The 24,430-nt window shown below is 44.8% G+C and overlaps 1 protein-coding gene and 1 long non-coding RNA gene across 30 annotated transcripts in view; both read right to left on the bottom strand.

The window, feature by feature from the left end:
- TACC1 (transforming acidic coiled-coil containing protein 1) overlaps positions 1-24,430 on the bottom strand; it is a 125,527-nt gene that overhangs the window by 83,492 nt on the left and 17,605 nt on the right. For 8 of the 29 annotated variants that reach the window (XM_069572954.1, XM_069572958.1, XM_069572956.1 and 5 more), the window contains exon 1: positions 15,325-18,656. The exons of 14 other annotated variants lie outside the window; for them this stretch is intronic. In XM_069572954.1, coding sequence (XP_069429055.1) covers positions 15,325-16,063 — 739 coding nt within the window. In that variant the 5' untranslated portion in view covers positions 16,064-18,656. Of the gene's footprint in view, positions 1-15,324; positions 18,657-24,430 lie in introns of those variants that run through there. 7 more of the 29 variants (XM_069572964.1, XM_069572976.1, XM_069572981.1 and 4 more) reach the window with 3 other exon arrangements.
- Positions 3,104-5,620, bottom strand: LOC138430937 (uncharacterized). The gene is made up of 2 exons (XR_011253453.1): positions 5,379-5,620; positions 3,104-3,582 (listed from the first exon to the last, which is right to left on the bottom strand). It is a non-coding gene; the product is annotated as an uncharacterized lncRNA (long non-coding RNA).

Here is a 24,430-nt window from a genome sequence, read left to right as displayed (position 1 = left end):
AACATCCCACATAAACTCACACACACCATACATAAACACACCCAGTCACACACACACCCCACACACACATCTGTACACACCCACACACAAGCACACACCTACAGACAATCACAAACACCCACACACACAGACACACACACACACCTTCACAACACACTCCACACATAGGTACACACCCACACACCCTCACAACATCCCACATAAACACACTCAGTCACACATACCTCTCACATATAGTCGTACACACACATTCACCTCCTACACAGTCACACACACACCCACATATATGTACACACCTACACAATCTCACACACACCCCTTCACAACACACACCCACACACCCTCACATCCCACATAAACTCACACACACCACACATAAACATACATTCACCTCCTACCCAGTCACACACACATCCCACATATACATACACACCTAATCACACACAAACACACACCCACAGATGCACACACACACCTTCACAACACACACATATATTCACCCAGTCACACACACACACCACACATATATGTACACACCCACACACCCTCACAACATCCCATGTACACTCACACATACCACATATACACATACACAGTCACATACCCCCCCACATATATATATACATACTTCCCACACACAGTCACACACATGCACACTACACATACACTCACCTCCTATACACTACAGTCTCACACACACCTATGCACAACACACACGCACACTGCCACACAGACGCACATACACACCTCACAACATACACACACACCTCACATATATATATATATTCAGCCACACATAGTCACACACACACCACACTCAAGCATTTCAGTCCCAAACACAAAACCCTCCCCAGTCGCACTGACCATCCAAACAGGGGTATGGAATCAACCAAACAAAACAGACAATTATCATGGATTAAAAACAACTTTTCCTTAAAAGAAAAAGGCCTTGAACTGGGCAAAGATTGCCGAATGGGAAACACAAAATGAATTTGAAAGTGTAAGGCAAAAAAAAGTGAGAAAAAGGCACGTTGGAAGAGCCAGTCAAGTCCTAGAACTGTCTAGGCTTTGGTCTCTGAAGGGTAGCCCTTGAAGCTGGGATGACCCGGGCCTGTCGAAGGGGACGCTGTGACCTGTGGGGTGGGGGGTGGGGTCTCCCCCTTTCTGAGGACGAAACCGAACTCCACAGTAGCCACCAGGGGGCGTCAGAAAACTCTGTTACACATTCAATCAGCAGATTTTTTTGAAGGGCATTTCTTTCAGCTTTGTTTTTCTATCCATTAAAAGGTCAGAGTGAGCCCCGTCTGAGTCCAACCCTGGGTGTTTATACTGCAGTTCAACCGGTGGACAATGGGAAGGAGGGGGGAGACTTCCACAAAAATATGCTCTGAACCACGCGGTTTGGAGGAGTGATGAGAAATAGCACACCCAGGAGAGGTGGATCCCAGCCAGCAGGAGGAAATGGAAATATCAAAACCCTCAGCTTCATCCTCCTCCGCTCCCTAGTCTGTTTCCTTTTCCCCTACATGCACATGTAAGCTAGCATCCTTAGACTCTCTGGTTTTTATCCCCCCCGGCCAAGGAGCCGGCTAAAGACCGGCCTGGTCACCTCTGGCCAACCAAGGCCAGAAACTAAGCACATGGTGGCTGGCGCCCCCTGGTGGGAAAACTAGAGAACAGCACCCTCTACCCGGCCACAGGCCGGTGGACAACAGGCGAAGTCCACTGAGGATCTCTGTCTCCTCCTCCCCGCCAGCCACTCCTGAAATGTGGGCACATCTCTCAGTTCTAATCTTGTCCTCAATAGAACCTGCTAAGCCCCAGGTATCACCTGTAAAGGTGGCCCATTTTATTCACAACTTGTTTCCCCCAATATCCATCAGTGGACATTTCACAGGAATCATGGCTTCACCCGTGGTGGAACCAGAGAATCACGGATCGAAAAAGGCAAAGGAGGCAACTGGGGAAGGGACAGACACCGCTGGACTCAGAGAAACGCCAAGAAGGTGATATCCAGTGGGAAAAACGTCAGCCCTCTTCCCACCATTATGTCCGGCCCAAGCCTTCTGAGTTTTGTTTCCTCAACCCCCTATTTAAGAACAGTTTTGAGGTTGCCATGGAAACATAACATTTTGCAGTTGTTAGGAAAGAAGACTCACAGATGAAAATAATTCAGCAAAGAAACCCCAGAGAGGCATTCTAGCCTCCCTGTGTAAATGCAACACAGTGTTCGGGTATTTGTCTACAGAATGGGCTGCATTTTTCAAACATTTACTTCTCTCAAATATTTACTTTCCTGAAATTGTGTTATCAGTAGGGAGAGACCCATAAACACTTATTTTCTAGCATATAAACAGAAGCCTGAGCTGGTTAATAATTTGCTCCACGGTAGACCCATTCCAGAAATGACCAGTAATTGTTTCCTTTCAGCTAGGTTCACTTGAATTCTGCCAGCTCTGCAGCCTTAGTTTCTGAACTTTTCCAAGCCTCAGTTTACTCATCTGTAAAATGGAGGTAACAGACCTACTTCACAGGGTCCCTGAAAGGATGAAACAAGCTAATGCCTACGCCTCAGGATCTCTGACTCTCGTAACTTTTCTATACTGTTAGTTGCTGTTCAGTTGCTCAGTTGTGTCCGACTCTTTTGCAGCCCCATGGACTGTGGCCTGCCAGGCTCCTCTGCCCACGGGATTTCTCAGGCAAGAATCCTGGAGTGTGTTGCCAGCCAGCCACTCCTCCTCCAGGGGATCTTCCTGACCCAGGAATCAAACTCACATCTCCTGCACTGCCAGGCAGATTCTTTACTACTGAGTCACCGGGGGAGCCTCTTCTGTACTGTGTGGATGTGTATTTTTGTTTGAAAAAAGTCTATATAAGTTTTATGTTATCACGGGATCTCTGACTCAGTGAGTTTTCAAAGGTGTTGCTCTAAAGTGAAGCGTCTTTATCAGGTTCCTGAGAGGCCTCATCCTCACCAGCTATCAGGCTTTTATGGGGACATGCAGTGCAAGACAGATGTATGGGTTATATTAGAAAGAGAACTATCTTGTCTTCAGAAACTAGATACGATTCTAACCCCTAAATATAAGTAAGCCAAATATAATTTCTTTTTTAAAGCCAAATATAATTTATTTTACCTAAAATTGCTATTAATAACATTCACAGCATACGCATCATCAGATTGGCTACAGGTGAAATTGTACCAGGCACAGCAAAACAAAGTAAAATAAAGATACCCAAAATATCCTTAACAGTAAGAATCCAGAGAATGAAGAAATGTCAAAGTGAAGGATTCTCACACTTTCCAAAGTTCCCAAGTCTCCAGAGGTAGAAGAGGTGGATGATCAGGAGAAGGGGAGGAGAGTGGGTTATCATTTGTCATTCTTGATCTAAATCTGCTAGGACTTTATATCACGTTACTGCAGAAACTAAAGTCTAGACAGTACATGAAAAATGTGAGCCTGCCAAAGCATGCGGTGACCTGAGAGCATTTGAGGGTACCACTGTTTCTGCACAGGATGCTAAATTGTTTGAAATGAAACCTTCAGACGTACTGCAGAGTGACCCAGGGTGGTGTAAGACCTACAAGAAAAGTTAAGTTATTAATGTCCTTTTGCCCCAAACTCCTTTCACAAGTTACCTCCCCTTGTCCTGCTGCTGCTGCTGCTGCTAAGTCGCTTCAGTCGTGTCTGACTCTGTGTGACCCCATAGATAGCAGCCCATCAGGCTCTCCCATCCCTGGGATTCTCCAGGCAAGAACACTGGAGTGGGTTGCCATTTCCCTCTCCAATGCATGAAAGTGAAAGTGAAGTCGCTCAGTCGTGCCACCCCATGGACTGTAATTTCTGGCAAATGTCCTGCCCCTAATACTATCGATGAATATTCAGATTTTATACGTTTAGAAATGCTTTCCTCGGCCCTTGTAAATTTCCATGTAAATAATAAATAACAGTCACAGTGCCTGAACATAAGAAAGTGGTCAACTCAAATTTGTTGAATGAGTGAGAATAGAGAAAAAGCCATCAAGGGTTAAACAGAAGGAAAGAATTTTTTAAATGGTGTTACTGCACAGGGAATTCCCTGGTGGTCCAGTGACTAGGACTGGGTGCTCTAACTGCTATGGGCCTGAGTTCAAGTCCTGGTTGGGGAACTAAGATCCCACAAGCAGCACCACATGGCCAAAAGAAAAAAAAAAAGTATTACAAATCAGTGGGGAGAAAAAGGATTATTTAAAAATACTAGTACTGGAGTAACTGGTTATCTATTTTGAAAGAATACATATTAGAGCCTATCTTACACTAGTAATTCTAGAAATTTCAGATGGAGTAATTGGTTTCTTATAAAGAGAAGGACTTCATGAAACAACTAGAAGAAAAGAGTTATCTCATTTGAGGACAGGGAAGAGCTTACTCTAAGTATAAAACAGAGGGGGAAAAACCCAAAAGCAAAGCGTGATAGGTTGTTTTATATTAAAAAGTAATGTGACTACTAACTGTAATATGCTCTAGAACAGAAAAAAAAAGTCAGGTTAAAAACTAAGGAAATCTAAATAAAATATGGACTTTAGTTAATAACAGTATATTAGTGATGGTTTCAATAACTATAACAAAGTACCATAGTAATATCAGACGTTAATAATAAGGAAAACTGCTTATGGAATCTATGGGGACTCTTGGCAGTTCTGCTGAAATTTTCTGTAAATCCAAAATTGTTCTAAAATAAAAAGCTAATGAACAAAATACCTCCCCTTCAAAACAAAACAAAAACGGAGGACAATGGTTAACGGGTTTGTTTAAGACAACAGCCAGGCATGTAGGTCTCTGGATTCAGGCGGCCTAGGCTTGAATCTCAATTCTGTCACTCCAGCTGTGACACTCTAGACAAGTTAATTAACCTCTCTGTATCTGTTTCCTTGGGCTTCCCAGGTGGCACTAGTGGTAAAGAACCCTCCTACCAATGCAAGAGACATAAGAGACAAGAGTTTGGTCCCTGGCACTGGGTTATTTGGGGCTTCCTTGATATCTCAGTTGGTAAAGAATCTGCCTGCAATGCGGGAGACCTGGGTTTGATCCCTGGGTTGGGAAGATCCCCTGGCGAAGGGAAAGGCTACCCACTCCAGTATTCTGCCCTGGAGAATTCCATGGACTGTATAGGCCACGGGGTCGTAAAGAGTCGGACATGACTGAGCGATACTTTCACTGGGTTATTTTAAGAGGTTTGACAAAAAACAACAAAATTCTGTAAATCAATTATCCTTCAATTAAAAAATAATTTAAAAAAATCATATTAGTGAATGCACATGGGAGACTAACATTTTCCAAGAACATAGTAAGTGCTCAGCAAATGTTAGCTGACTTCATAGTATAAAGAATTCTCACCAAAAAAATGTAGAAAAATTAGTGCATGCATGCATACTAAGTCACTCAGATCACGTCCAACTCTGTATGATGCTATGGACTGTAGCCCTCCAGGCTCCTCTGTCCGTGGGATTCTCCAGGCGAGAATACTGAAGTGGGTTGCCGTGCCCTCCTCCAGGGGATCTTCCCGACCCAGGGATTGAACCCAGGTCTCCTCCCGCATTGAATGGAGATTCTTTACCATCTGAGCCACCAGGGATGCCCTGAAAAAATCAGTACCTCGGTACAAAACTGGCAAAGAGAAATTAAGATATTAAGAAATTACAAATGGCTGATAAGGAACCACTGGTGGTCCAGTGGTTAAGAGTCTTCCTTCCAATGCAGGGGATGAGGGTTCAACTCCTGGCCAGGGAACTAAGATGCCACGTGTCTCTGGGCAACTGAGCCCGCGCTCCACAACTACTGAGTCCCTGAGCTCTGGGGCTTGTGCTCCAGAACAAGCCTTTAAACTAGAGAAAGCCTGTGTGCTGCAGTGAAGACCCAGGGCAGCCAAAAAAAAGGCGAATAAACATACAGGTGGGGGTTCACCCTCACTGATAAGGAATGTAAAAAGTCAAACCAAGAATATAATTTTTCCCTCTTACCAAACTGGCAAAGATTGAAAATGACAGTGCCTAGCATAGGAAAGGATACTATTACACTGCTAAAGTGACAGTGGAAGAAAAGTTATGACCAACCTAGACAGCATATTAAAAAGCAGAGACATTACTTTGCCGACAAAGGTCCATCTAGTCAAAGCTATAGTTTTTCCGGTAGTCATGCATGGATGCGAGAGTTGGGCTATATAAGAAAGCTGAGCGCCAAAGAATTGATGCATTTGAACTGTGGTGTTGGAGAAGACTCTTGAGAGTCCCTTGGACTGCAAGGAGATCTAACCAGTCCATCCTAAAAATCAGTCCTGAATATTCAGTGGAAGGACTGATGCTGAAGCTGAAACGCCATTCTTTGGCCACCTGATGCGAAGAACTGACTCATTTGAAAAGACCCTGATGCTGGGAAAGGTCGAAGATGGGAGAAGAAGGAGACAACAGAGGATGAGATGGTTGGATGGCATCACCAACTCAGTAGACATGAGTTTGGGTAAACTCCAGGAGTTGTTGGACAGGGAGGCATGGCATGCTGCAGTCCATGGGGTCACAAAGAGTCAGACATGACTGAGCGACTGAACTGAGCTGAAAGTGGCAGTGTGGGGGTGGGAGGTATAATTTGGGATGACTTTGGGGGGAATAATTTGACAATATACAGTAATACATAACAAAATATACCCTTTAGAATATTTGCATTTTTTACTCTATAATTAAACTTCTAGGAATGTGTTCTAAATTATTGATCAGAGATACACAAATAATTATAAGAATATTTATTAACTGTGTTAACTTAGATGAGCAAAAATGGCAAGCCTCATGCATAACTGGCAGGAAGGTAAAATGGTAAACAATTTGGAAAACAATTTGCTGGTTCCTTCAAAAGTTAAACATAGAGTTACTAAGTGCATGTGTGCTCAACCGTGTCTGACTCTTTGCGACCCATGGACTGTAGCCCACCAGGCCCCTCTGTCCATGGGACTCTCCAGGCAAGAGTACTGGAGTGGGTTGCCATTTCCTACTCCAGGGGATCTTTCTGACTAAGATATCAAACCTGTGTCTCTTGTGTCTCCTGCATTTACCAGCAGATTCTTCACCACTGTACCAAAATTCTGAAAGAGATGGGAATACCAGACCACCTAACCTGTCTCTTGAGAAATCTGTATGCAGGTCAGGAAGCAACGGTTAGAACTGGACATGGAACAACAGACTGGTTCCAAATAGGAAAAGGAGTACGTCAAGGCTGTATGTTGTCACCCTGCTTATTTAACTTCTATGCAGAGTACATCATGAGAAACGCTGGACTGGAAGAAACACAAGCTGGAATCAAGATTGCCGGGAGAAATATCAATAACCTCAGATATGCAGATGACACCACTCTTAGGGCAGAAAGTGAAGAGGAACTAAAAAGCCTCTTGATGAAAGTGAAAGAGGAGAGCGAAAAAGTTGGCTTAAAGCTCAACATTCAGAAAACGAAGATCACGGCATCCAGTCCCATCACTTCATGGGAAATAGAAGGGGAAACAGTGGAAACAGTGTCAGACTTTATTTTGGGGGGCTCCAAAATCACTACAGTTGGTGATTGCAGCCATGAAATTAAAAGATGCTTACTCCTTGGAAGAAAAGTTATGAGCAACCTAGATAGCATATTCAAAAGCAGAGATGCTACTTTGCCGACTAAGGTCCGTCTAGTCAAGGCTATGGTTTTTCCTGTGGTCATGTATGGATGTGAGAGTTGGACTGTGAAGAAAGCCGAGCGCCGAAGAATTGATGCTTTTGAACATCGATGCTTTTGTTGGAGAAGACTCTTGAGAGTCCCTTGGACTGCAAGGAGATCCAACCAGTCCATTCTGAAGGAGATCAGCCCTGGGATTTCTTTGGAAGAAATGATGCTAAAGCTGAAGCTCCAGTACTTTGGCCACCTCATGCGATGAGTCGACTCATTGGAAAAGACTCTGATGCTGGGAGGGATTGGGGGCAGGAGGAGAAGGGGACGACCGAGGATGAGATGGCTGGATGGCATCACGGACTCAATGGATGTGAGTCTGAGAGAACTCCGGGAGATGGTGATGGACAGGGAGGCCTGGTGTGCTGCGATTCATGGGGTCACACAGAGTTGGACACGACTGAGCGACTGAACTGAACTGTACCACCTGGGAAGCCCCAGAGTTACCAGGCGACCCAGCAATGTTGCTGCTGCTAAGCTGCTTCAGTCGTGTCCAACTCTGTGCGACCTCATAGACGGCCGCCTACCAGGCTCCCCTATCCCTGGGATTCTCCAAGCAAGAACACTGGAGTGGGTTACCATTTCCTTCTCCAATGCATGAAACTGAAAAGTGAAAGTGAAGTCACCCAGTCGAGTCTGACTCTTAGCGACCCCATGGACTGCAGCCTACCAGGCTCCTCCATCCATGGGATTCTCCAGGCAAGAGTACTGGAGTGGGTGCCATTGCCTACTCCTTAGCAAATACCCACAAAGAACTGAAATCAGGTATTCAATCAGATACTTGCACATCAGTGTGCGTATCGGCACTATTTACAACTGCCAAAAAGTGTAGGCAACCCAAGTGTCCATCAAGAGATTAACAGATAAACAGAATGTGGTCTCTACATACACAGGAATATTATTAAGCCAGTCAAAGGAATGAAACTCTGAAACATGCTACACATGAGTGAACCTTCAGGACATGATTCTAAGTTAACTAAGCCAGCCATAAAAGGACAAATATTCTATGATTCCCAAATATTCTATGATTCCACTTATATGACAGTTTCAATGGATGTTCAAAAAATTTCTACAGCAACTGGGGACCTAAATGTTTTCAATGACTCTATTTAACAGATAAATAGAGACATAGAGTAGAATAGAGGTCACTGGTGGCTGGGGGATGGAAGTAAGGGGCGTGATTCTTTACTGGACCGCAGAGCTTCTCTTTGGGATGATGAAAAAGTGTGAACGGATACTTCTGACAGTAACACAACATGCTCAGTGGACTCAATTGGACACAAAAATGATTAAAATTGTGGATTTGATCTTACATATACTTTACAATATAAAATTGCAAAAAAAAAAAAAGCATCCTATAGGACTCAAAGCAAGTTTCAGAACATGGACCTGCATGGTACGTTCCATGGCCATTCAGGATGCTACCGGTTCATCTCCTGACCTGGGGTGAACAAATTCACACAGCGTGCAGCCCACTCTGGCTACCAGCCAACAAAGATATTAAATAACCCGCTTCGCTAGCCCAGGACACCAGCAGCTGTGCCCATCCGCCCCGCTCCCCCCACCTCTTGATTTTTGACACGAAATACACACCAGCCGGGAGAAGCTGTGGGGTGGAGTTAAGGGTGGGGAAGCACTGACGCTCAAAGAAAGAAGCAATTGAGCAAAACCAGACCAGAACCTCCTTGGAGTCTCAACCCTTGAGAGAGTATCTCTCTTACCTTTTAATGATTTGCAAAAAGGGATTTTTCTTCCCTTAGTAACTTTTGTTTAGTATATCAGCTACCCTCACTGTCTAGAAGCTGTGCTATCTAAACTCAACATACACACACAAATAATTCCCATGTCTTGCAATGCAAACCATTTCCTGGGGGGGCTGACTTCACCAGAGAGAGAGAGGCAGCCAACATCCTCTAAAAATTATATATTTCTACCATGTCACCAGTCTCTCCTTCAAGCTAAGTACTTCTTTTAACATTTTTTCATAGAGCAGGTTTTTCTGGATCTTTTCCACAAACTGACTCTAAGTCTCTCTCTTAACTGTACACTAAAACAGTTTCGAAAAATTTCTACAGCAACTGGAGACAGAAATGTTTTCAATGACAGTAAAAATTGAGCGGTGAACAACATTATGAATTTGAAAGCCATGGGTTTCAAGTACATTGCCTTCTAAGATTAATTGTTTTGAATCCTGTTTGCTTGTGTCTAAAACTTCAAAGCCAGCACCTCTTTATGTCAGGACTTGCATTCATCAAAAGGCTCTATCTTTTGTTGTTGCTATCTCTGTTGTTGTTGCTATCTCTGCAGTTCATGAGACCTTTATAGAACCTGCATGTAATTCACGTGATCAGAAAACCCCAAGGCAAAAACACTCCAGTTCTCAGAAACTCCTGACTTTGCCCATAATCTAATCCATTAGAATATATTCCAAATGCAAACCAAGATTGCCCTAGAAATTTAACTGAAAGCGTTGACAAGTGCATTATGGTTCATTCCTCATGGACAAACTCAACACGCCCTAGATGAGTTAGTTACACACCACAGTCCTTACGGAAAAATAGGTTCTGCTTTATGTCACTGTCCAAACCGCTCCACAAATTATTTACTGCTCTTAGAAAACCCATCTTGGCCCCATTGCCAAAAACAGTTCAACTCAGGAGTCAGTGTTTTCAAATATTTCACCAAACTACCACATCCCCAAACACAGGGCCATTCTCAGGACAGTGCTTCTTCTGGAAAACGGAAATTAATTGAGGAAAAAGTTAATTCGAAAGAGCCAGTCTTGGTTCTCCAAGAGGCCTCGATGAATTAGCACGCAAGTCAACCTTCCCCTTAGAAGAGAGTTGTGGGTGGGTGCTAAGTCATTTCAGTTGTGTCTGACTCTTTGCAAGCCTACAGACTGTAGCCCTCCAGGCTCCTCTGTCCATGGGATTTTCCAGACAAGAATACTGGAGTGGGTTACCATGCCCTCCTCCAGGGGATCTTTTTGACCCAGGAGTCAAACCCACATCTGCATTGGCAGGCAGGTTTTCTTTTTTCTTTTTTTTTTTTTACCACTAGAGCCACCTGGAAGGGCCCCAGAACAGACTCAGTTCAGTTCAGTCACTTAGTCGTGTCTGACTCTTTGCAACCCCATGAATTGCAGCACTCCAGGCCTCCCTGTCCATCACCAACTCCCAGAGTTCACTCAAACTCATGTCCATCAATTCAGTGATGCCATCCAGCCATCTCATCCTCTGTCATCCCCTTCTCCTCCTGCCCCCAATCCCTCCCAGCATCCGAGTCTTTTCCAATAAGTCAACTCTTCTCATGAGGCGGCCAAAGTATCGGAGTTTCAACTTTAGCATCAGTCCTTCCAAAGAACGCCCAGGACTGATCTCAGCCTTACTCAAAATATACATCCCACAGAAGCAAGCACAGCACCTGGTTTATAGGTACATATACATGGGAATACCAGAAATATCAATAACCTCAGATATGCAGATGACACCACCCTTAAGGCAGAAAGTGAAGAGGAACTAAAAAGCCTCTTGATAAAAGTGAAAGTGGAGAGTGAAAAAGTTGGCTTAAAGCTCAACATTCAGAAAACGAAGATCATGGCATCTGGTCCCAACACTTCATGGGAAATAGGTGGGGAAACAGTGGAAACAGTGTCAGACTTTATTTTTGGGGGGCTCCAAAATCACTGAAGATAGTGACTGCAGCCATGAAATTAAAAGATGCTTACTCCTTGGAAGAAAAGTTATGAGCAACCTAGATAGCATATTCAAAAGTAGAGACATTACTTTGCCAACTAAGGTCCGTCTAGTCAAGGCTATGGTTTTTCCTGTGGTCATGTATGGATGTGAGAGTTGGACTGTGAAGAAGGCTGAGCGCCGAAGAATTGATAGTTTTGAACTGTGGTGTCGGAGAAGACTCTTGAGAGTCCCTTGGACTGCAAGGAGATCCAACTAATCCATTCTGAAGGAGATCAGCCCTGGGATTTATTTGGAAGAAATGATGCTAAAGCTGAAGCTCCAGTACTTTGGCCACCTCATGCGATGAGTCGACTCATTGGAAAAGACTCTGATGCTGGGAGGGATTGGGGGCAGGAGGAGAAGGGGATGACCGAGGATGAGATGGCTGGATGGCATCACTGACTCGATGGACCTGAGTCTGGGTGAACTCTGGGAGTTGGTGATGGACAGGGAGGCCTGGTGTGCTGCGATTCATGGGGTCGCAAAGAGTCGGACACGACTGAGCAACTGAACTGAACTGATACATGGGAATGTATTAATAACTCAGGTAAGCAAGCACGCTTTAGGTACCAACCCTGCGCTAATAATACACACTAGTTCATAAGGTAGGTATGATTATTATTGCCATTTTAAAGATGTGGACATCTGCCCAACTGAAGAGTTAAATGATTACTTTCCAAAGCTTCCTGAACTAAGCTACTGCTGGAATTCCCGCCCAGGTCTGCCTGATCCGCAGCTTCTGCTCTTAATCACTGTCTGTGCAGCCTCCCTGAATAACTGAAATGACACTTCCCTGTACCTTTTACCAAAGTCAACTCACTTGCTTCCTCCGGTTTAGGGAAGGTAGACCTTCCTACAAGCTTATAGAGCTATAATTTTCCATAATGATCAGTTTTATCTTAAAATCAGAACTTTCTCTTCATACATGTCCATACTTGTTTACCTTTCTTTTTTAAAGTAATTTTATTTTATTTATTGGCTGCACTTCATGGTGTGCGGGATCTTAGTTCATCGACCAGGGATTGAGCCCTTGCCCTCTACACTGGCAGTGTGGAGTTTCAACCACTGGACCACCAGGGAAGTCCCCCATATGTGTTGATATTTCATAGTAGAACTCTGTTAAGACAGATTTACCTGGTTAAATTTCATGCTTGATTAAATTCTTCTAAAATATAAATTGTGAGCATTCTGAAATACTTTTCTCCCTCAAAAGACAAATGCCAGTATTTACACATCACTTGTGAGATTTTCGTGTATTTTTATTTTTTTAAAAAAGAAACAATAGATTTTGAAAATGTAACAGCATGAGCAGGGGAACTTCCTTGAGGTCAGTGTTATCCGTGGCTGCCATGTATCCGGCAGGAAATCTGTAGCCGGTGACATTAACAATGACCGTGGAGACACTTGTGGCTGTACATCCGAACGAGGCAGGATAAAAAGCATGCTTTTCGCTTTTCATGTATATCATAGGCATCAAAGCCCATATTTCTCATCTTTCACCCGGTCTGTGCCAAGTGGTTTGTAGGGCTGACTCATTAAGCCTGTACACTCTGATGAGGCCGAAACTCTCAACACAGCCCACATGTGTTTATGTCCTTCTTAATGCCCTCATTCCAGCAGAGTAGGGCATTCCTGGGTGGTATTCCTAGGCTTAGACCAAAGATGGCTTTAATGATTATTTTTAGGCAAGCTTTGGTAAATATATAAGGCATGTGCAGAATCTCCTTTGAGAAAGAGATCCTCTGTTGCAAAAGCACAGGATAATCTGACAATCGAGAATCAATTCCTCACCTGGACAGCTGAATCCAGCACAAAAAGCCCTGAGTTCATTTCTCCAGCATCCTATCAGAGAACGATTTAAATATTTACTTTTGAGTTACACCAGCCACATGCTCACCAAGATTAAATAGTCAACCGTCATCCTTGGCTAAAACAACTTACTGCTCAGAGATAAAACCTATTAGCTTGGTTTTCATATAAATACATGATCTTTATGTCATCCTCAGAGCAGCCTGTGAAGTGGACGTTGTCATCATTCCCAGTTTACATACAAGGAAGCAGACTCAGAGAGGTTAAGGACCAGATAAAAGAGCTCCAGATACGAAGGAGGAGAGCCTAGAATTCAACCCCGGGCAATCTGCCTCTCGAACTCTGAACATCATCTCAGTTATTACACTGCCTCTTCTATTTGCTTGTTTATTTAATATTTATTTGTTTGGCTGCACTGGGTCTTAGCTGTGGCCCAGGGATCTCCAGAGGGGGGTTCAGTAGTTGCAGTGCAGGGGCTTAGCTGCCTCATACCCACCATACCCCCCACAACCTGCTCCTGCCTCATGAAAGCTTAGTTCCCAAACCACGGATCGAACTCTCATCCCCTGCACTGGAAGGCAAAGTCTTAACCACTGGACCACCAGAGGCATCCCTTACTTTTGCTTTTTATAAACTTAAATCAACTTTGGCAATTTTTTTCTCATTAGCTATAAGCATTGCTAATTCAGATTTCCCCCTCATTTGCGAGGAATTAAAGGAAAAAGTGGGGTGTGTTCTGCCTGCTGAGATAAAAGTTTGTTTCCTAAAATCAATCCCAACATTCCCGTGGGAAATGGCTGCAGCAGGACCTCTGGAATCAGACTCTCGGTCCCCTACTTTGTAGCTCTGTGACCTTGAACAAGTCACTTCTCTTTGTATTGATATTTCAGCTTCCTCACCAATAAAATGAGGGTCATAACAGAAACGAATTCAGTGTTCTTGGGGACTAACACGCAGAGTATTTAGAACAGGGTTTGGCACATTTTTAATCTACTCAATAATTCTCAACTATTTTTACGGTTAATAAGATGCCTGGACTAAGTTTAGATTCGAGAACATATGTAAACCATCAGGAGGAACACCTTACACGTCTATCATCTGGATATTCTGGAAATTACTTTGTCTTGAAAAGAGAATCCAAAGAGGCCCCTCCCATGGCCCAGGCTGTCTGTATGTGATGGCTAAGTGTATCTTTCTCAAACTAAACAGCTTTGGCACTGGCTGAATTAAAATAGAGTATGGATTCTTTGACATTACCTCCAAGACACACACACACACTTTAAACATTTTTAATTAAACGCTTAAAGATGGCTTGGGTTCTCAGATAAATAATTATCATCAACACATCCTCTCTGTGATAAGACAGCAAGGCCATCTTTCAAACCGCAGCAACTTGCTCTAAATCACGTTCCTAAAAATGGCCCTTCGAAACTTGCATTTCAGTACTTGGTGTCCCCAGTTGTTGCTGTCCCAGAACAAAAGCCTAATTGCTGCCGCTACAATACAGTCCTTTCTCTGAGATCATCTCGAAGCCCTCGGAGCAAACAAGAGGGAGTTCTTGCGAACAACGAGCACGGCATCAAGTTCCTGGACCCTGAAGGCCAACACGAGCCGAGTTATCTTTGCGACTAGAGTCCCTTTCTAATCTCTACTCCTGCAGCAACTGGCTCCATCTCGGGGGTGTTTCTGAGCCCTTGAGGACACGTGTGTGTTCCTGCTTGGACGAGTCTGGAAAACTTCGGGGTCCTCTAATCCCCGCCTCCCTCCGCCCCGGGCTCAGCAAGGGCGGGCGCGGGTCAGCAGCCCGCCTGGCGGCGATACTGTCCCCATGGGGTCGTGGTCGTGCGTCCCGCGGGCCCCGCAGGTGAGGCTCGGGGCGGGACGTCCCACCCGGCCCACCCCTGCGCCCTGCAGGCGCGCGCGGGAGTCCCCACTTTCCCAGCCCGGGTGGGACGGGGCGCCGTGCGCTCCCATCCCGAGCCGACACTCAAAGCCCCGAACAGCGGCCTCGGAGGTCTGGGGGGGCGGGAGTAGGGGGTGCTGGGACTCACGCGGTCTCTCGGGGTCTCGGGGACCTCTCCGCGGTCGGCTCCCGGCCCCTCGGGCTCTGAGAGTGGGCGCCTCCCATGGCTCAGAGCGCGGGGCCCCGGCTGCGCCCACCGGTGCTTGTCCGCGGCGCGCCGGCCCTGCCCGGACCCCGCCGAGAGGAGGAGGCGGGCGCCGGAGGAAGGGTGGGGCCGCGGGGTGGGCGGGGGTGCCGGGGACAGGGTCCCGGCCGCCGGGAGCGCCGGCGAAAGGGCGTCGCTGGAGACGCTGCGACTTCTCCGCCAATCGCAGGGCTCGGCCCGCCCGGCGGCCCGGGGACCCCCGCGCGGAGATCCCGCCCGGGCGAGGCTGAACGCGCGGGTCACGCAGCCAGAGAGTCCCCCTCCCGGCGGCGGAGGGCGACAGGTGGACTGGGGCGGGGGGGGGGGGGGGAAGGCGGCGGCAGTCGCCCTCCCAGTTCGCCCAGGCCGCGGGCCGGCCCCCGGGGAGCCCCCGCGCGCGGCTGCCAGCGGCGCAGCTGGGAGGGGGCCCCGCGGCGCGACCTTGCGGAGAAGCCCCGGGAGGGGGCGGTGTGCGCCGCCACCCCAGACCCGGGCCGCCTTCCCCGCCAGGCGGCCTCCCCCAGCTGCTTGTCCGGCACAGAGGGCTGCGCAGAGTCGTGTAGAAAACGGAGGGGACCTGTTCGTGCCCCCCAAAACTCGAGACAAGTTCCTGCGCCCTCCCCGAGTCTTGCTCTCTTTTCATTTGTAAAATAAGAGGGCTATGATCATTCTTGACCTCTTAATGTCCCTTCCGGGTCTGACAACCAATGAATGATTCCTCTTCCGAACTCTTGTGTTGGAAATAAGATCCTGTCCCTCCCATCACCCCTGTGTTGTACCTACTCATACTCCTTACAGGGCTTCCCTGGTGGCTCAGATGGTTAAAGAATCTGCGTGCAATGCAGGAGACCCAGGTTCAATCCCTGGCTTGGGAAGACCCCCTGGAGGAGGGAATGGCAACCCACTCCAGTATTCTTGCCTGGAGAATTCCATGGACAGAGGAGTCTGGTCGGTTACAGTCCTTAGGGTCACAAAAAGTCGGATTCGACTGAGAGGCTAACATACACCCCATACTCCTTATAACTTCCTTTCAAAATATTTCAGGCTCTTCTTCATCCGTTCCCACCTCCGAATTCGCTCCCCTCCAGCTGTCTCTCCTCTATCCCAGGGTTTCTTTTAGTTTAAAATATGGAATGTTCTCGTTTCCTAACACCTGTTTATCCTTCCAGACCCAACTCAGATTGCCTTCCACACCACTATCCTGCATTCTGATCTTACAGCTTTTTATTACTGCCTGTCCTTCACTAGAAGGTAAACTCCGCGAAGACTGGAAGTTTGTTTCATGTTCATTGTCTTCCCAGTACTGCCGGGCACATACCTAGTAGATACCCATCATTGCTGATAAATGCCTCCATCCTACATATGTTAGCACCCTGCTCCCATACCACTTGTTAATTCCTCCAGCATAGCACCTACCACGGAGAAGGCAATGGCAGCCCACTCCAGTAGTCTTGCCTGGAAAATCACATGGACAGAGGAGCCTGGTAGGCTGCAGTCCATGGGGTTGATAAGAGTCTGTCACGACTGAGAGACGTCACTTTCACTTTTCACTTTCATGCATTGGAAAAGGAAATGGGAACCCACTCCACTATTCTTGCCTGGAGAATCCCAGGGACAGGGGAGCCTAGTGGGCTGCCGTCTATGGGGTTGCACAGAGTCGGACACAACTGAAGCAACTTAGCAGCAGCAGCAGCAGCAGCAGCAGCACCTACCCATCTTATTTTGCAACTATCTCTTCATTTATTTGTCTTTCAGTTCTTTAAGGGCATGAAAACTTCCTTATCTCTGTACCCAACTTTACTGCCTGGCACAACGCCTGTATCCTGCCTTATGTACAATAAATATTTGCCAAATGAATGAATGAACCTGTGGTTAAGCACACAGACTGGTGCTGAATGTTAACTTCCTCCTTGAATGGAAGCTACAGCTAGGAAAGAAGTATGCAGCTACATTTTCACGTTTCCACAAAGGATGGGAAACCCCTACTATATTTACAATGACTCTCTCTTTTTTTTTTATGTCAAATGTTGACTTCCTGTTTATACATTATCTTTACCCTCCCATAGCCAGCGAGTCCCCAGCGTTCAGGATGCTGCTGCATTGTAGATAGACATAAACAAGCAGAATATTTGGGGCTGGGAAAAGAAACATTAATTAGTACACCAGTAGAGTGAGACGGGGGAATGAGGTTTTGTGGGGAGGATTTCATAGAGCTGAAAAAAGTTAACTCTTGGCAGATAACTTTTTTTAGAAGTTCGAATTCTCCCCGCATTCTGTCTGGAATATTAAGGCAATGTGATTGAAGTGTCATTGAGAAGGCTAACAACCCTGTCAGACCTGTGGCCCCTTCCCGAGGAACTCTTCAGCCCCTCTCAGGGAGAAAGGTGGGTCATTCCAAGGGGGAAATGGGAGGGGAAGCCTCAGCAGAAGGAAAAGGAGGATGGGAAAGTTTTATCCCCTTCCCCCAACCCGCAGTAGATAAGATGGGCTGTTGGGAGGAGCTTTCTTACTGTTTCTGCAGAAAAGCAGAGGGTAGCATCACTAAAATGGTTGAAAGGAAAAGAAATGAAGCCTATATCCTACTGCGGTGCAGAGAAACAGAGAGAATGAAGGGGAAAAGGAGTCTGCACAAGAATGTGAAAGGTAGTCCCACAGGGGCGCAAAGGGCGTCTCTACTGAGACGCTTGTGTTTACTGCTCTTGCTGCCCAGGCTGATACAGAGACAGGGGTCATCAGTGAAGTCAGTGAAGGGAATTCTTTTTTTTTTTTTTTAACTTTTTATTGGAATATAGCTGATTAACAATGTTGTAAGAGTTTCAGGTGCACAGCAAAGGAGCTCAGCCATGCATATCCATGTATCCATTCTACCCCACAGTTGCCCTCCCATCCAGGCTGCCTCATCACACTGAACAGAGTTCCCTGCGCTGTACAGTAGGTCCTTGTTGGGTATCCATTTTAAATATAGTCGTGTGTACATGTCAATTTCAAACTCCGCAACTCCCCCTCCCCGCCATCCTTCTCCCGGGCAACCATAAGTTTATTCTTTAAGTCTGTGAGTCTGTTAGTGAAAGAAATTACTGTTTTGGGGGAAATAAACGGAATGAGGGCTTTTCAAAGAAAAGGCCTGATGGGGACCAAGAGGAGTAGTATCTGATAGCCAGTGTTAGGGTTTCCCTTTGTGCTTTGTAATTCTGTTAGTAAGGCATTTTTTAAACATTGAAAAAAGAGTAAAAAAAAGAAAATTTAACCAACCGATATTCAAGATTTCCCCTGAGATGGCAAAAGACACCCTTCAGTGTCAAATCGTACCCCCCAAAGGTTACTTTTGCTCAGAAGAGGGATGGGAGCTAATGCTCAATGGGTACCAGAGTACCCTGTGCTCGGTAGTTGACAAAAGTAACCACAGTTAGTCCTTGGAGTACTGGGGAAGGATCACAGTAGGTAATATCTGTTGAACACTTTATGTGCCAGATACTGTTCTCAGTGCGTTAGATTTATTAACTCATTTAGTACATCACGGCATTTTGGGTAGGTAATTTTAGTAGCCTCAATTTACAAAAAGTGAAGTGAAGCACAGGAAGATTAAACATACCTAAGTCCACTCAGTAAGAAATAGCAGTGGTCCAGTGGTAAAGAATCTACCTTCCAATGCAGGGGAGATAAGTTTGATCCCTGGTCTGGGACGATCTCACATCCCATGAAGCAACTAAGCCTGTGCACCACGACTTCTGAGCCCGCGTGCTGCAAAGACTGAAGCCCACATGCCCCAGAGCCTTTGCTCTGCGACAAGAGAAGCCATCACAAATGAGAAGGCCTCACACCGCAACTGGAGAAAGCCGTCTCACAGCAACGAAAATCCAGCACAGCAATAAGTAAACGAATAAATAATAGCAGAACCCAGGTTCTAACCCAGGTAGGCTAGGTCCAGAGCTATCACACAGAGCTTAGCTTCTGTGCTGTATTTCCTTAGTTTTTACACTGTGCACCCCACTTTAAGCTGAAGAAACTGACAAGTAGAGAGGTAAGTCGTATATCCAGTGTTTAAACCCAGTTCTGTCTTGATTACGAACCTTATGTTTCACATGTATTCCCCACCCCCCGCCCCCCAGTAATCATGCCAAATGAATACCCTTCAAAGTAGACAAGTTGGGAAGCTACAATGCTTATCTTAGAGCTGTACCATCCTTCCTGTTTTGGAAATTATTTAAATGCCAACTTATAAGCCACAGGATAAAACTGGATTTACTTGGCACAAAGACAGACATATCGATCAATGGAACAAAATAGAAAGCCCAGAGATAAATCCACACACATATGGACACCTTATCTTTGACAAAGAAGGCAAGAATATACAATGGAGTAAAGACAATCTCTTTAACAAGTGGTGCTGGGAAAACTGGTCAACCACTTGTAAAAGAATGAAACTAGATCACTTTCTAACACCGCACACAAAAATAAACTCAAAATGGATTAAAGATCTAAATGTAAGGCCAGAAACTATAAAACTCCTAGAGGAGAACACAGGCAAAACACTCTCAGACATAAATCACAGCAGGATCCTCTATGATCCACCTCCCAGAATATTGGAAATCAAAGCAAAAATAAACAAATGGGACCTAATTAAAATGGACTCTGTAGTCGTGGCGTATAGGCTTAGTTGCCGTGTGGGATTTTAGTTCCACCACCTGGGATTGAATCCACATCCCTTTAGCTTTTTCTGTACAATATCTGTATTGATAAGCAGATTCTTAACCACTGGACTGCTGGGGAAGTCCTTAGGATCACATTTAAAGGCATAAATTTGTTCATACTACTAATAATGGATTGTTGTTTGGATCTGTTTTAATGTCTGAGGGATCTATAGCAACATCTTCTTTCATTACTGATATTGGCAATTTCTTTTCTTCTTGTTTGTCAGCCAAGCTTGAAATTTACCAATCCTATTAACTTTTTCAAATGACGGGCCTTTGGTTTTACTGGTTTTCTTTTTTCTGTTCTCTATTTCATTGATTTCTGTCTTATCTTTATAATTTCCTTCCTTCTGATTGCTTTGGGTTTAATTTGGTCCACTCTTTTTCTAGTTTTAAAGGTGGAAACTTAGATCAGTGATTTGAGACCCTTCTTTTTTTCCTCTTAAAGGCATTCAAAGCTATAAATTATTTCTCTGTAAGTGCTATGTTAGCTACATCCCACAAATTTTGAAATGTGTTTTTGTTATCCTTCAGTACAAAATATTTTCTGTCTCTTGTGATTTCCTCTTCACACCAGTCAATATTAAAAGGGTGTTGTTTCATTTCCAAATACTTGGGATTTTCCCCGCTCTCTTATTGTTCTTAGTTTCTAATTTAATTTTGCTGTGGTCAGAGGACAAACGTTCAAAATTTACCGAGACTTGTTTATGGTCCAGAATATAATCTATCCTGATAAACCCACAGTGTGCACTTGCGTATATACTTTGCGGTTGTTGGGTGAAGTGTTTCTCTAAATACCAATTAGGTCCTGGTGGCTGATACGGTTAAGATTTTCTGTCTTTGCTCACTTTTGTTTGTTTATTCAATTTCTGAGAGACGTTAAAATCTCCAGTTATGATGGCCTATTTCTACCTTTAATTATGTCCATTTTTGCTGCATGTATGTTGAAGCTGTTATTGAGCACAGACAAATCTGTGATCTTTATGGCGTTTTGAGTAACTAACACTCATCATTCTGTTATCTTTAGTAATAAATTCTTTTTGGAATTCTCTTTTGTTTGATACGAATATAGCCTCTCTAGCCTTCTGTGCTTAATATTGATATATCTTTTACTATCCATCTGAAAGAGGAGAGTGGAAAAGTTGGCGTAAAGCTCAACATTCAGGAAACTAAGATCATGGCATCTGGTCCCATCACTTCATGGGAAATAGATGGGGAAACAATGGAAACAGTGGCAGACTTTATGTTCTTGGGCTCCAGAATCACTGCAGATGGTGACTGCAGCCATGAAGTTAAAAGACACTTGCTCCTTGGAAGGAAAGCTATGACCAACCTAGACAGCATTTTGAAAAGCAGAGACATTACTTTGCCAATAACGGTCTGTTTAGTCAAGGCTATGGTTTTTCCAGTAGTAATGTATGGATGTGAGAGTTGGACTATAAAGAAAGCTGAGCACCAAAGAATTGATGCTTTTGAATTGTGGTTTTGGAGAAGACTCTTGAGAGTCCCTTGGACTGCAAGGAGATCCAACCAGTCCATCCTAAAAGAGATCAGACCTGAATATTCATTGGAAGGACTGATGTTGAAGCTGAAACTCCAATACTTTGGCCACCTAGTGCGAAGAACTGACTCATTGGAAAAGACCCTGATGCTGGGAAAGATTAAAGGCAGAAGGAGAAGAGGATGACAGAGGATGAGATGGTTGGATGGCATCACCGACTCAGTGGACATGAGTTTGAGTGAACTCCAGAACTTGGTGATGGACAGGGAGGTCCTGGTGGTGTCCGTGGGGTCGCAAAGAGTTGGACATGACTGAGTGACTGAACTAACTAACTAGTTTTCATCTATTTCTATCTTTGCATTTAAACTATTTGTTTTTTTTTTAACTGGACTTTATTTTTCAGAGTAGTTTTAGGTGCAGAGTTAAAATGAGCAGAAAGCACAGAGAGTTTATATATGGCCCCTGGCCTCAAACTCACACAGGCTCCCCACTATCAACCCCCTCCCTCCAGAGTGATACATATGTCACAACCAGTGAACCTGCACTGACATGTCATTGTCACCCAAAGTTGATAGTTTACATCAGGGTTCACTCTTGGTATGTAGCCTACAAGTTTTGGCAAATATCTAATGACACGTCTCCACCATTGCTGTGTCATACGGAATAGTTTCACTGCTCTAAACATCCTCTGTTCTCTGCCTGTTCATCCTTCCCCTTCCCTCTCCCCTGGCAACCAGTGATATTATGTTTTTATTGTCTCCATAGTTCTGCCTGTTGCAGAACATCATATAGTTAGAATCACACAATATGTAGCCTTTGAAGATTGGCTTACTTAAGACATGCATTACAGATTTCTCCATGTCTTTCTTGTGGCTTAATAGCTCTTCATGAAAAGTGAAACTGAAAGTGTGAGTCACTCAGTTGTGTCTGACTCTGCGATCACATGGACTGTAGTCCACCAGGCCCCTCTGTCCATGGAATTCTCCAGGCAAGAATACTAGAGTGGGTAACCATTCTTTTCTCCAGGGGATCTTCCCAACCTAGGGATTGAACCCAGGTCTCCTGCACTGCAGGTGGATCCTTTACCATCTGAGCCACCAGGGAAGCCCAATAGTTCTTCGTATGTTAGATATCTAATTTTGGACTGTATCATGGACATCATGAATACAAAGTTGTGGCGATTTCAGGCTCCATTACTTTTCACTGGTGAGAGTTGTTCTTCTTTCATTTCAGCAGATCATTTTCTCAATGGGCTTGAACTTCACCCCCTGCTTCTTCGGTGGCAGCTCCAGTCTGAGTGCAGACCTTCTGTGTAGCAGAGCTGCTCTGAGTGTTTTCTGCACTCGTGTTTCAAGGGTCAGTCAGTGATTTGGTTTGGGGATCTCCTCTTTGACTTTCTGGGTTCCCCCACTTTTTCAGCATTCATCATTTTCTGACTTCACTTCTTTCATCTCTTAGAAAAGCAGGCAGGACTTGAGAGTTTCTCATGTATGCCTCTTTATCACACAAGCCACTGTGTGGACTACACTTCGCCCTGTGCCACAAGCATTGGGAGCAGGGACTTCCCTGGTGGTCCAGTGGGTAAGTCTCCAGGCTTCCAGCGCAGGGGGTGTGGGTTCAGTCCCTGGCCAGGAAACTAAGATCCTAAATGCCTTGAGGTGCAGGTGTGGCCAAAAAAAAAAAAAAAAGCTGTGCCACAGAGACCACTTGTCTGATTCCTCATCTCCTCTTCTCCAAGCAACATGTAGCACCAGAATCTAACTATTTCTGTTTCTTCAGTGCCTTTAGGTAATTGCATTATGTATCCTATCCAAGTTCTAGAGTTTCTTTTCTTTTTATATATATATATTAATTAATCTATTTTTAGCCGCTTCAGGTCTTAGCTGCAGCACTCAGGATCTTTCCTTGTGGCATGTGGAATCTTCATCGTGGTGGTGGGCTTTCTCTCTAGCTACAGCTCATTGATTCAGTTGCCCCAAGGCATGGAGGATCTTAGTCCCCGACCAGGTATTGAATCCATGTCTCCTGTATTAGAAGGCAGATTCTTAACCACTGGACCACCAGGAAAGTCCTTAGAGTTACTTCCGTCAGAATGGTCCTAAGGCCCAGTAGAGCCTATAATATCCAGGAGTAAAAGCCCATTCTTATGAAATGGTAATTCTCAGCTTTATCACACATCTTACTCATCACAGTTTTGGCCTGCTTTCAAAAATCAAAGTCACCTCCACAAGATATAGATTCGTTTATTCATTTGGAATACTAAAAATGATTTGCTATGGGCCCTGCAGATGTTTTAAGAGATAAGTACCAAAGTAGTTCATTGCATAACTGTAATAAGTTTGTAATCTCTCAAGGTGACAGAGACTAATATTCTCTAATACCTGTTTTCCCCCTCTCTCTTAAAACAAGTGAAAACAATGCTGGTTTTTAGATATTATAAACAAAACTATGTTTCCCAGTCTCTATTGCACTTAGATTTGACCAAGTACCTAAAGTTTGGTCAATGGAATGGCAACAAAAGTGTCAAATTCAACTTCCGAGAAGTATCATTCATGGCCAGTGGGGAGGGTACTATGGCTTGAATGTTCGTATCCCCCTAAAATTCATATTAAAATCCGAACATGCAAAAGTGATGGTATTAGAAGAGGGAGCCGTTGGGAGACACTAAAATCATGGTGGTGGAGCCCTCATGAATGGGGTCAGTGCCCTTATTATAGAGCTCCAGAGAGATACTTTGCCCCATCCACCTCATAAGGACACAGCTAGAAGACACTGCTATGAATTGGGAAGAGGCCCTCATTGGAAAGCAGCATGCTGG

The sequence above is a fragment of the Ovis canadensis genome, chromosome 26 (genome assembly GCF_042477335.2).
Source record: "Ovis canadensis isolate MfBH-ARS-UI-01 breed Bighorn chromosome 26, ARS-UI_OviCan_v2, whole genome shotgun sequence".
Taxonomy (NCBI): Eukaryota; Metazoa; Chordata; class Mammalia; order Artiodactyla; family Bovidae; genus Ovis; species Ovis canadensis.
This window is presented reverse-complemented; position numbering and strand designations above follow the sequence as displayed.